At 35.6% G+C, this 13,387-nt stretch overlaps 1 protein-coding gene across 5 annotated transcripts in view; it reads right to left on the bottom strand.

Moving 5' to 3' along the window:
* Positions 1 to 1,810: 1,810 nt before the first annotated feature.
* LOC116507635 (myosin light chain kinase, smooth muscle-like) overlaps positions 1,811 to 13,387 on the bottom strand; it is an 89,079-nt gene continuing 77,502 nt past the window's right edge. For all 5 annotated transcript variants that reach the window (XM_032215940.1, XM_032215958.1, XM_032215949.1 and 2 more), the window contains exons 3-6: positions 10,363 to 10,567; positions 8,593 to 8,641; positions 5,211 to 5,377; positions 1,811 to 1,899 (exon numbers count right to left, since the gene is read on the bottom strand). In XM_032215940.1, the coding sequence (XP_032071831.1) occupies positions 1,895 to 1,899; positions 5,211 to 5,377; positions 8,593 to 8,641; positions 10,363 to 10,567 (426 nt within the window). In that variant the 3' untranslated portion in view covers positions 1,811 to 1,894. The remainder of the gene's footprint in view (positions 1,900 to 5,210; positions 5,378 to 8,592; positions 8,642 to 10,362; positions 10,568 to 13,387) is intronic.

Here is a 13,387-nt window from a genome sequence, read left to right as displayed (position 1 = left end):
ATCGTGTTGTGTTTAAAAAGTAAAAATTAAGATACAGGAGGAAGGAATGGAAATACATACCAAAGAGGTTGAGAACATGCATCCCTTTTTAGAGAACCTGAAATGATAAAAGATTAAAAATAAAATCTAACATTTCAAGCTAAAGTACAAATTGCAGTTTGCTTTAAGATAGAACTATACTTCTTCATCCTTGGTCTCATGTTAATTTATCCCTGAACATAGATATCTGCAGGGAAAGAGAAAACAGGTTAAATGACACACTTGTTTGACAAGGTTGTCATGTAAATGGCACAGCTTTAACACAATTACAAATAGCAGTGTTTGTATGATGGCAAAATCATATATACACAATCATTTTGGTACCATTACAATTCACAGCAGATGTAGTTTCCAGACACAAAAAGAGAAGACGGAAAGAATAACTTAAGAAATATGGAAGGCAAAAGTATTCTATTATTGCTCCTTTCCTTTCCTCCCTTGTAAAATAATAAAAAATAATATTAATTTGAACTATGGATTATATTGCAATAATGAATAACACCATAAGGTTCAGGTAGAACCTATCATTAGATCCTGAGTGAAATAAAAACTGATGGCATTTTTGAGGCCATGACCAGAAAGCAGAAGTTCATGTGATTTCAGCATTTGATGTGATCAAATCAAGGCTAGACAAAACAATTATACTTGGCAAGGTTCAAGTGTACAGAAGAATGGGAAGATGATCAGTAAGGCAGATGAATGAGATCAGGGAACATATCATTGAAAAGTGTTACCATGATAAAAAATGGCAGGAATTTCTTGGAAACAACACAATAGCCATTAATTAAATTGTTGGCATATAACTAACTAGAGAAGGAAATCAAGTGTCTCTTTAGATATATGTTCTTTTATTTGATGTGTTTTGGCCTTCTGCAATGCACTTTGCTTGGCTGCTGCCTTTCATCCTTAATCTCCTTGGCAAGGAACTACCTTCTGATCAGATTTGAGAGACTCAAACTCACATGAAATCATGATTCAAACCTTTGATGATTACAAAGGAATTACTTTTTATTCTTATCAAAGATTGGTCTACTCTTGCCTTTCAGCTTTTGCTTCTTTCTGATCCAATTTTAATAATCAATGCTCAGTTAGTTTATAGTCTGTAAAAGAAAAGATACATTAGAAGGGAGTAGGATTTGCTCTCATTTTATATACTAATGGTGTTGATCTTGGTAGTTCCTTGATTAGGCTGTTGTTTAGTGTTAGCTTGTTGTCTGATTATGTAACACCAGATTGAGGAATTAATATGAAGTTAATAGGATGACATTGGGCCAGGCTTTTATGTAACATTTTTACATGGTTGAGTATTAATGGGAAAACCTACTCTCTTATGAATCATAATTCCTTTAAATATGAAATAGTTTACAGAAGCAGAAGCAACAAAAGAATGACATCATCATAATCATTCTCACTACCATCAATAATTTCAGTCACAAGATGTCTTCAATTTTTAACTGTGACTAGGAGGAAGAAAAAGGAGCCTGGATTCATTATAATCTGTTTCTAATAAAATAAAATGCAACTTTAAAAAAATTAAACCTGACCTGTATGTTTGGACCATAATTTAGGAGTCACTCTGAAAAAAACAGGAGGATGGAAAGAATTTTGAAGAATAAAGAAGACCTGGCCCAACTCCTGGAATTTAGTTGGCATGTCCTGCATTTTTTTCCTTTTAGTCTGTTTTGACCATACCTTGAACCATGAGTTCTGCAGTCACAGAAGCCTTCCCAGCATTATTCATCAAGGTACAAGTGTAAATTCCAGCATCAGCCAGCTGAACATTTTGGATTTCCAAAAACTGGATGCCTGCTTTCCTCGAACATGTTAAAACGATCATTTTTTCTGCACCTGAATTTCATCCTGCATGCATGAAGAAAATAAAATAACACATCTAGATGTAGTCATGAAAAGAGAAAAAATATTATTTAATTTCATGCTTTATTATTTTATTTCACAATGCAGGGCTTTTCTTGGCATGTTCATACAATGTTAAAATAATCCTCAAAATAAACCATTCCACTCTATACCAGAAACAAAGTAATACTCAAACTATAAGCATTAATAGAGTTAGTTTCTTTAAGCCAGGTCAGGATCTTCTATTTTTATTTGAATAAAGACTTGTCTGAGTATGCCATCCTTGAAGGTAACTTCTAGCTGTATACTTGTCTTAGTTTTTCTGTTGGGCTTCTCAACATTAAAGCAGGCAGTGAAAAAATATCTGATAAAGTGGGCCAAAACTTAGTTATAATATACAGATGGAACAATGGAAATATGTGGTTGAAAGGACTGAAATTTACATTACAGTATAAGGTTTTTTTTATATATATAAAATGAGGTACCACTAGTATATGCCAAAAGAGAGATTGCTTAGAATATTTAAAGGCAATTCAAATTTATGTTGGAAATGTAAGACACAAGAAAGGATATTTTACCATATTTGATGGACATTTTAAAAAGGTAGAAAATTTAATACACCTGTTCAGAGGATTATGTATGTAAATCCTCTGTATGTAAAAATCTAGAAATACATACACTTGTTCAGAAGATTTTAAAGATTAATATATATGTGAAATCAGAGGTTTTTCTTTTGGGATTGATGGAAAAACAGTTGAAAAAGCCACAGAACTTCATTTTATACATGATAACTGCAGTGAGATTATTGCATGCACAAAGGTGTGTAGATTCAGCACTACCCACAACAGAGAATGGTTGAAGATAATGGAATTTGCAGAGATTGGCTAAAATTGACTTTGAAAAGATAAAAGACAGTATCTATATATTATTGCTAACTGAAAACTCCTTATGGGTATTTGGGCATGAAACAAAATAAAATGAATTTATGATTTATAGTTTTGGATGATGGGACAGAATATAGAAAGAAGAGAGCTATTAACCATAGAGTAAAAGGTAAATTTATAATTGTACTTAAAACTCTTGTAAAGAAGATCAGAAACTATGTTTACATTCTTGATTTGTTTCTTGTTCTCTTCTTTTTCTCACTTATATCAGTTTGGAATAGCTTATATCCTTTAAAAAAAACATTTAATAAAATTGTGTATGTTACTCACCCACAGACACACAAACTAAAACAAGCCAGGATTAGAGGGCAATGAGTGTTAGAGTGCCCATGATCTATAAGATTCCATCAAGCTGTATGCTCTGTCCATTTGGAGTGCATAGTGCTATCTTTAGATGAGTGGGATAGGTATGGCAACTGTTAGCTACCATGCATGCTGCTACTTTTTCCTCGTCCTGAGCTAAATGGGTTACTCAGGGACATCTCACTGACCAGCCTATTTCCTTGACCTATGGTATATCAATGACCATTCTGATGTAATTAACCATATTCAACTAGGATTTTTTAAACATTTTGTGATGACCACAAACCTATCTTTACATGTTTTGGGCCTGTGATTGAAGCATGGCACATGTTGCATTGCACTTTCTGTTCAGGTGGATTGGTGATTTTAAGATGGAAGAGCCTTGCGCAACTTCATTATCTTGGACAAATCATAGTCAAGAGTTTTATCCATAAACTTCTTCAGGGGTAAAGATCCCATACTTGAACCCAGGTACCCAACAGATTTGAATGATTTCTTGATTATGCTTCTGTATCATTATTTGCAATGCTGTTGATGGAAACGGATTGGTATTGACCCTACTCTACTGTTCCTAAGCATTCCCTTCCTTCTTACAGAGCCGCACGACATAATAGAGAATAAACAATGATGAAGCGGATAAGACATCAGTTATAGCAGAGCACAGAAATTCTCAGGTGTAGTCAGATTAAGTGAGCAAAGCCCACCTGAATAGTTCAATTGCAGTGGAGACAGAATAATATTTACTTCTTCTGAACCAGCCAACCCTGCTTTTCCTACTGTGTGACATTTCTTCTACCAAGGGAAGGCTCTGGAATATTATTATTATGTTCAATCTGCAGTATTCTTTGTGATCAGGGTAATTAAATCTATCTACAATGTGACATTGGGGCAGATCAGAGAGAGAAAACTTGGTATGTGCTTCTCCCTCTCCCTCTCCCCCCCCTCTTGGGGGGGGCTGTAGATCCCAGGAATGTGGGCAGACTATGTGGAGAGACCATTTGCTTAAGTAAACCAAAGCAAGACTGGCCTCATTAAAGAAAGTTGATCAATACTTCTTCATGGAAGGATGTGTTCCCCTTTGCCTAAGGGCTTGCAATAAAAGGTTTACTCCTCATTTAAATCAGTGGATCTATAGGGTCATTTCAAATGCTTAATTACTGGGAAAGGTAATCAAGAAGTGGTGACTTCACAGGTTCAGCATTTCCGAATGCATTTCAACAGAATTTTGGCCCGGTCCTCATTTGTATTGCTTCAAAACTATGACACACATTCTCAAGGGATTTGCATTTGACTTCCAACTCTCTCCGCATTTAGAAAATCTATACAGACAGATTTCTTTTACCAGTATTTCACTTGTAAGTGATTCTGATAACTATTTTTAATTTTAATAAATTTAATTTTAGCTTCACGTTGCATAGTGACAAGAAATTATCTGATCATTTTATACCATCAGAAGTCAGAAGTACAGTATTACAGACCACTAAAATTAGAACACTTTGAGATGGCAACATTGATTTGTTAAATTAGGAAAAAAGAAATTCTTAATAACTGGAAACCCTTTTTGTACTTTTTGCTGAAAATGGAAAAAAATGAACATGTATTTTGATGCTTAAAAATAATAAATAATAATAGAATATGGAAAGAAGGGAGCCATGATGGAATCTTAGAGAAAAAGGGGATAAATATAAATGCATTTATAATTTCTGTGATCAGAAGCTACTCCTTTATTTCTTTCCTTTTTCCTTTTATTACTTGTGTATTTACTTATGAATTTTCTGTTACTATATTTTTCTTTAAATTATTATTTTTACTTTGCAAAAAACCTAAGTAAAAATTAGACAATGAATAAAGTTAGGACACTGTATGAAAGCCTGTCTTTCAATGTTAATAAAAGGATACATTCTGATATGCCAAACCACAATTTTACTAGGGATGCAAAAGGGGATTAAAGTTTCTATCCCCCCTAAATATAATAGAAAAAGGGAAAATGAGTCAGAATTGAAGATCCTCTCAATAGACAAGTATAATCAACTCTTCAGAAAAACCGAATAGCTGTGAAATCAACTATACCTTGAACCAAATGACCCGAGGCTGAGGGTCGCCCTGTTATCTTACAGGAAAATTTACCATTCTGTCCTTCTCGTACAATAACCCGGTTGGGTTTTGTAGCAAACTTGGGTGGACATTCGCCCCAGATGCTGGGCCGTTGTTCTATAGGTAGAACAGTAGACTGACCCCTGGAATGAAGTAATCAAATATCATTACTGAATCATGCTTCTTAATGAATTTCAGAATATTGAAGGCAATATATAGCAAAGTGCCACTCTGGAAATGAATTCCACATATTGTCCAGGAGTACAACGTGTATTTTCAAGCATTAGAAAATAAAAGCTTGCTTTCCCCCCCAGCAGTATGGGGAGGCACACATGCCCATACTTGAACAAATGGTAAATTTAGATTTGGTACAGCAAGAATATACTTGGTCTCTATGAAAACTCTAAATAATTAAGAAAGAAAAGGAAACTGTGTGCATGCATGTTAGTGCATGCATCATGGAAGTCCAACTCAACTGTGTGAACATTGGGGAAGATGTTGTACGAGCATAAATCGGGTAACTTTCTCATAGCTATCATTAGATTAATTGAAAAATATCAGAGTGATCCCCCCCCCCCATTTGAATGGCTTGGAAAAAATACCTCACCTAGAAGCCTCTTTCTACTTGCAAAAGTACTAATAGAAAGAAGCCATCGTGACCAAAAGGGAAAGAAAATCAGCTCCTCTATTGAAAATATCCCACACTTGCTTTGACTCTCATAGGATATTCTCCCCACAGTAAATGAACTCGTATGATTCTATGAAGCTGACTCTAATACAGGGGTGTCAAACTCAAGGACTGTGGGCCGCCCCCATGCCTCATTTTGGCCAGCAAAATGTTGCAGGAGGCTGTCTAGGTCAAAAACAGGACACGGGGTGTGTGTGTCTTGCAGCGCCACCCTCACCCCATTTTGGCTGGCAGGCTACTGCAGGAGGTGTCCATCCCATCTGCCCATGGAGAAATACAATGCTGATCCGGCCCACAAAGTAATCCAGTTGGACACCCCTTCTCTAAATACATCTGTTTTTGGAAGAATTGGAACTATTTACTGCAGTTGAGTTCTGGCAATTCATCTAGAAACACTAATTATGCAGTTTAAACAAGAGCCTGGAAAAAAAAACCACAACTCTGCAGAAAAATCAGAATTTGTTTTGCAAAACTGTAAGACAATCACTCATTTTAACAGATTAATATTAACAGATTATACTTTCTGATACTCAGGTTCTACCCCCTTTGACTGATGATGAAAGGGTTAAATGAGAGTGTTGTAGGGAAGAGACTACAACACCCTATGTTTTAGGTACATGCTGTAAGCCTATGGCTATTTGGCTTGGTTAATTTTGGGAATGATTCCTGGCATATTTGCAAAGGTGGGGGTGGGAGAAACCCTCTTGTTCATGGTGTTCCAGTCAACTAGTACATTTACTACCTTATGAGCATTTCTTTTAATAACTTTAATAACTTTAAGAACTAAAAGTTATTTAACAAGTAATACCAAGAAGCTTGTCAGAATCTTGTGATTTGAGAATGAGCAGTTGAGGAACGACGTTTATTTTTATACTTTCTCCATTTTTAAAGATGATTATTAACATACTGCCATAAATATTTCAGAAGGAGGCCTTTCGGAAAAAAGATCAGAAAGTGGCCATTGCTATGTATAAGATGAATTAAATTGATTATATATATTTGCAATGTTAACCAAGCTCTGCTTATATTTCAGAAATTCAAAGGTCAAATAACCAATACAAGTTCAGTGAGTCCATCATTTAAAATTGTGATAAAAAGCCATGAAATAAGGAACAGTAATAGAATATTCAATATACACTAAGCAATACCTATTTAGGGTTGTTCATACTAGTTCTCCACCAGTTCCAGTGGACTTTGATTTTTATAAATTCCCAAGCCAAAATGCTTTTGGCTAATTTACAAACAATGTTAAACAGAAGGGTAGGATTAGGGTTACAAGAAGTCTGGCTCACTTTAATGGCAAATATCACGATCACACATAATGTGAATAATAAAACAGTGATGAAAATGAAGCTGTGAGTTTCAAGCAAATTTAAAGTCATGATTATGTGCTCTGCACAAAATGCTTAAACATATGCAAACGTTTGCTCATCTTCTCTAATATATAATAATACTAAAAGAAACTATGAGGTTTCAGCCCAAAAAGCAAACACTATATTGTAAACAGTGTGATATAGGGAAACTTAATAATGCAAATTATAATTAGGTGATAATCAATTAGCTAAATATAATAAAGGGCAAAAGTTATAAAAGATGGGCCACCAATGACTTCTCTCTATTTCTTGCTTTGAAAAACACCTAGCAGGTAAATATTCTAAACTGTACTTCCTAGTGAAATAATAAGAGTTAAGAATCATATTAGAAAATACATGAAATTATTCTTCATGGGGGGAAATAGCAATTCAGCTTCCTAAATATGAATCACGGTCAGACAGTAACCTGGAATGTGAGGTGTAACAACAGTGAATAATAACCCCCCCCCCCCCAAAAAAAAGCAAAAGCAAGTTTCTATTGGCCAGACTAGAGATGTCTAGATTAGATCTAATAACAAATTTAAAATGAAATAAATTGGTGGAACACATTACTTATAAATTTGGTTCAAAGTTTAGTCAGCTGAACAAAGCAAGCACAGAGGCCAAATGGCTTACAATTCTTAACAATACCGAATACTGTAAAAAGTAAGGAAGATGAACTCGACAGAAATGTACAAGAACACTTCTAGGCCAAGGGTCGGCAAACTTAACCACTCAAAGAGCCACAAAGGTCCTAACCGGAAGCCCCCCATTCAATTCTGGAGCCAACCGGAAGTCTGGTTCCTCACCATAGAGTCTCCTCCCAGTGCTACGTCCTTTTTCGTCTGCAAACTGGAAGTCCAGCCCCCCCCCCGCCCCAGGAAGTCCTCCTAGCATGGCATCCTTTTTCCTTTTACCGACTGGTGACAGGGAGCTGCAGCAGAGGGATGAAAGAGCCACATGTGGCTCCAAAGCCACAGGTTGCTGACCCCTGACCTAGGGAAATGGAGCCAATTTTTTTTAAGTCGAAACAAACAAGATAATTTGGAAGTGGCTCAGGAAGAAGTCCTCCCTAATTCATAAGAGTATAAGGAGAAGAAATACAACACAACCAGATTTGCAACATTAGGTAGGCTAGACAGGAAAATATATTGACATTGTCATGAATATATGGTTCCATGAAATGTTTTGAAAGCAGCAGAATTATTATGACTAAAGCCAAACAGAAAATCTTGCCTTTTTTAGATATTTCTAAAGCTCTGCATGTTATGGAATAGATATCTGCTCTAAGTATATAAATAAATGCCCAAACTCTTACCCAGAACTTTTGGAACTGGAAGGCAAGGTATATTTCTTCAAAACTTTTCCTAAAGAAAACAGAAAAATGGTCAGACATAAAAAAATACTTTATCAGGACTGCAAATCATTGGGACCCTATATATCTCGATATATTAAAACAATATATTTGTCCATTTTTTTAAAAAAAATTACATCTAATGTAATCTAATCAAGTTTTGCTTACTTGTACCTTACAACAGAGGTAAAGTAATTGCAGGGCACGAACAACTATTTGCTGTGGAGTGCTTTGAGAAGCAGTCCAAGCTACAGTCCTATTCACTAAAATAATAAATTTCTACTGAAAATGTTGTTTTGTCGCATTTATCCATACATACAAATAGAATTACTTGATTTTTTTTGCTATTTCAAAAACTGCTCATAGTTTTTCAGTACGAAGTTTTTATTTAATTCCAAGTGACTAACCTGAAGCCATATTTAGTTCACCTGCCTGCATCTATTACCTTAACATATTTAAGACAATAACACATGTCACATCCAAAAACATTTAAGTCAGGATGGAAGATATTATGTTGTGAGTCTACAGCACCATCTACTGGTGGATGGCAACTAACTTTATGAACTTTAATGAATGGTAAATTCAGTTGGTTTCTGTAAAATATGGGAGACAGCAGAAAATATTGAAAAACATTAATATAATTTAATGCAAATTTTTGTAAATAATCACATATGCTTATTGCAACAGAAATCATAGTGGTTAAGTCTGACATTTAAACCAAAATGTTCTCAGATCAAATCATATCATGGGCTTCTTCTAGAGCAGGGGTCCCCATCCCCCGGGCCTTGGACTGGCACCAGGCCGTGCAAACAAGTGGAGCCCCATCCATGGGATGCAGGCAGCATGCGAAATCATGCCCCCTCTGTTCTGCAGAAAAAGCTCTCTCCACAGAACCAGTCCCTGGTGCCCAAAAGGTGGGGGCGCTGTTCTAGAGATGCTTAGGCAAGTGATAGGAGGATAACCATGTCCTATCCTTAAAAATAATTGTTATAAATTCCTTAGGTTAACCTTTGCTTTGAAACACCAAAGTAGTCTTCCCACTTGGTATTCTGCAGATGAGAATTCTGTATAAGAATAGCCTGCTGGATCAGCTTAAGGCAGACATAAGGCACACCTCAACTTAGCAATTTGTTCCCAGTCAAACGCCTCTGGGTGCTCACAAGCAGGAGGCACTGAAACTTCTTTGCACAACTGGTATTTGGAGGCATACTTCTTCAAATCTTGGAGGGAAGATTGAGTATTTAGGACAGATGGTATTCAGTTGACCTGTCCTCCATGAATTAATTCACTTTCCTTTTAAAGCCTTCACGCTTTCAAAGGTGATAGGTTCAAAAGTGTTATCTCTAGATTAAGATGGGGTAACCTTTAGCTCTCCAGATATTGAAACCCTACAGGTCCCAATAGCCCAAGTCACCACAGCCTATCGTGAAGAGATGTAGTTTTCTGAAATCACAGGTTTATTGTTCCTGATTTATCCTCATGGCTGAAGGCCTTGTCCCCCAAATTCTTTGCAGCAAGTACACATTTCAACATGTATTTTCAATTGCTGAGTTCCCTTCTTCCACCGAGTTAGCCAAGGCATAAAAAATGGTAGCCAACTGGCATTCTGTCCTCAATTTTCCACATTTGCTTTTGTAATCAGGAAAAAAATAAAGTTGGGATGGGGCAAGTCATTGCAGAGAAGCAAAAACAGCTTCCAGAATGGAATCTGTGCTAGATTGCTAACAATCTTACCTTCCACTGTCAATTCCACAGTCACCTGGCGAATCCCACCAGCATTTCTGGCCTGACATGTATACAGACCACCATCTTCCTCCTTCACCCCTTTAATCATCAAGCTGAAAATCCCTCCGATGCTGCAATTTGCTACACAGCGCTCTCCTGTGACAAGGTGCTCATTTCTGTACCATGTGATCTGAGGTTCAGGGTTGCCTCTAACCTAAAACAGTTCCATATAGAAATAACCAGAGGGAAGAAATGGGGGTTGGGGAAGGAAAAAAACAAAAAAAAATGATTTTACCTGGAACAAATGCAGAACACTTTGCAAGCCAGTGGAAATAAGTATTTTCTGAAGTAATGTCTGTTAAATACATACAAATCACCAAGAGCCAAAACGCAAAAATCCGAACAGAAAGAAGAGAATCTATGGATGCATCATGCTGTTAATACTAGCAATGTTGATCCAAGAACTTCTTCTGCCTGTTGAGGTTTAAAAGCCAAAACTGAGAAATTTTGAGAAATAGTTTCAGATGATAAATCTATGAACCCATTTTTCAGTCTGGTGTGGCAGACATATAACAGTGTAAATTAAAGCAACCATATGTAGACTGAAAATCACAGGATAGAATTTCTTTTATCAGATGAACTCTCCTTGAAAAGTATTCAGAAACAGCATTATTCAGACAATTCCATATAAACCAGCTGCAAAATAAAAAGCAAGCAACAGTCAGTGTACAAAGTCTGCTCAACAACATTTTTCACAGATGAAAATCATTGCAGATGATTAAATTTTGTAAATTTAACTATTCTTTTTCCTTTTGGATAGTAGAAGGCCACAGAAGGCCAAAACATGGTGATTATCATCTGTGGATTATTTTACGCATTTACATTAATCTGGGCTTGAGGAAAAATTATATCTGAATCTGATTTTTAAACATTAACTCAAAGGATATGTATTTTCAACAAGGTGAACTGATAAATAATTTATTTGATATACTGTGCATGTCAAAGTTAGAATATGATGAAAGGTATATTGGGAGATACTCATATTTATATAATTTTAATATACAGGGGTACAGGTTTTATATTTGATCAATGGAGATTAAAATTAAGGGAAGATTTGCTTATATTTGAAGGTATTTTGGCTTCTGCATTATGTTTTTCATTTTTTAAATTGCCAGAATGCCTTAATAATGTGTAACTCCACACAAAACTATTCAATGACCAAACAACAATGTATCATTTCACATACTAAATGAGAGACTGAAAAAAGCAATAAATATAGACCTGCCCTGTGGTATGTTTCCTGTTACACTGAACACAGCAGTTAACACAAGAGCTCAAAGATAATTCTCATTATATTTATTATCTTATTAAATTACTTTATCAGTTTCAAATCTCATGCCAATGCACAAACATGTTTGCACCCCTATTCATATTCATTTACTGGTCAATTGACTATATCAAAATACCAAACAACATCAAAAAGTAAAATGCAAAGATGTAAAGATATAAAATGAAGTGCCTTCAAATGCAATAATTAGCTTTACATTCTCCTCAATCTTTTTAATAAAATGAGTTATTCTCATCTTTAACTCGTAGCAGACCTACGAGTAACACATGTGTACACTATGAAAGAAATAAAGTAATCTATTGTCAGTATCCCAATAGGCTATTTTGTCAACTAGTAACTTCACTATTACTGAGGCACATAATTTCCAGTAAAGGAGATCATGTATGCAATATTTTTGTCTGATACTCCAGTTATTATTTATTAAGTATATGTAGCTGCCCATCTCATTTGCATGTGACTATGGGTAGTATGCACAGTTAACACATGTATCCAATTTCTTTATTACTATGCTACTTTCACCATAGAATCATACAACTCAAATCTCACTCGGATAAAAACTGTTCTTTGGTATATTGGGTTTTTTTTTTTCTGTTTGAAATTTCTTCTTATTCTTTGCCAAGCATTTTAAGGGACTAATATCTGCAAATGACTTAATACTGATTTGGGCATTACAGGCAGAATCCTATGTTTAAACATTTTCTTGTCTAGATATTTAACTGAAGTTAGGTATTAAAACAGATAAACCATACTGCAAGATAACTCCGATAAGTAGTTTTACCCAAGGGGTGTCATATCTCATACTAATCTGTTTCTTTCAGATAACATTTTGGTATTCTGTTCAGGATCCATTAAAATAACCCTCCAAAAATAATTAGAAATTTGATCATAGATTCTAAGACAAACCACCAGCTACCCAAAACTGCCAATTGACCCATTCCAAAACTGCAGATGTTCACATAAACTTAAAATTAATTATTCTGGTAAATCTTCTTTGCTCTGTGGAAACATCTGTCATTAATAATATATTCAATAATGATTGGCTGATGAATTTATTAACCTATCTAATATTATGCAACATAAGAGCTTTAACCAGAGGTGGTATTCAGCCAATATTCTGGAGAACCTGTAGCGGAAATTTGAATAGTTTGGAGAACCGGCAAATAGACTGGCCCCACCCCCACTCCCTCCCGCCTGATCTTCTTTTGTTTCCCTGAACAGGAGAATGGAGCTGGAAAGCAGGTTAGTGGGGTCGGGAGGGAATGGGGATTTTGCAGTATCCTTCCCCTGCCCATGCCCACAAAGCTATGCCCACGAAGCCATGCTACGCCCTCAAAATCACGCCCCCAGAACCGGTAGTAAAAAAAATTGAATCCCACCACTTGTTTTAACCGTTACCTATTTTTTAAAATAAGTACTACACTTTCAAAGAGAATTCAAGAATTCAAAACAAACATTTGAATTGTATGGTATACATAGTATGTTCAAGTTGAATTAAGTCCATGCTACTTGATTAATCATGGCTTCAATGAGAAAATTCTATTGATATTGAAGAAGAGCCTTTTTCTTTATAAACATGCAAATCAGGCACCTTGACTTGCATAATTCAAGATACTGAATTATCTTCCCTGAACTTCGAGTTTGCAAATGATCATGCTCTCTTCATACATAATTGCATCCAAGAGATAC

Source organism: Thamnophis elegans, chromosome 1 (assembly GCF_009769535.1).
Source record: "Thamnophis elegans isolate rThaEle1 chromosome 1, rThaEle1.pri, whole genome shotgun sequence".
Classification (NCBI taxonomy): domain Eukaryota; kingdom Metazoa; phylum Chordata; class Lepidosauria; order Squamata; family Colubridae; genus Thamnophis; species Thamnophis elegans.
This window is presented reverse-complemented; position numbering and strand designations above follow the sequence as displayed.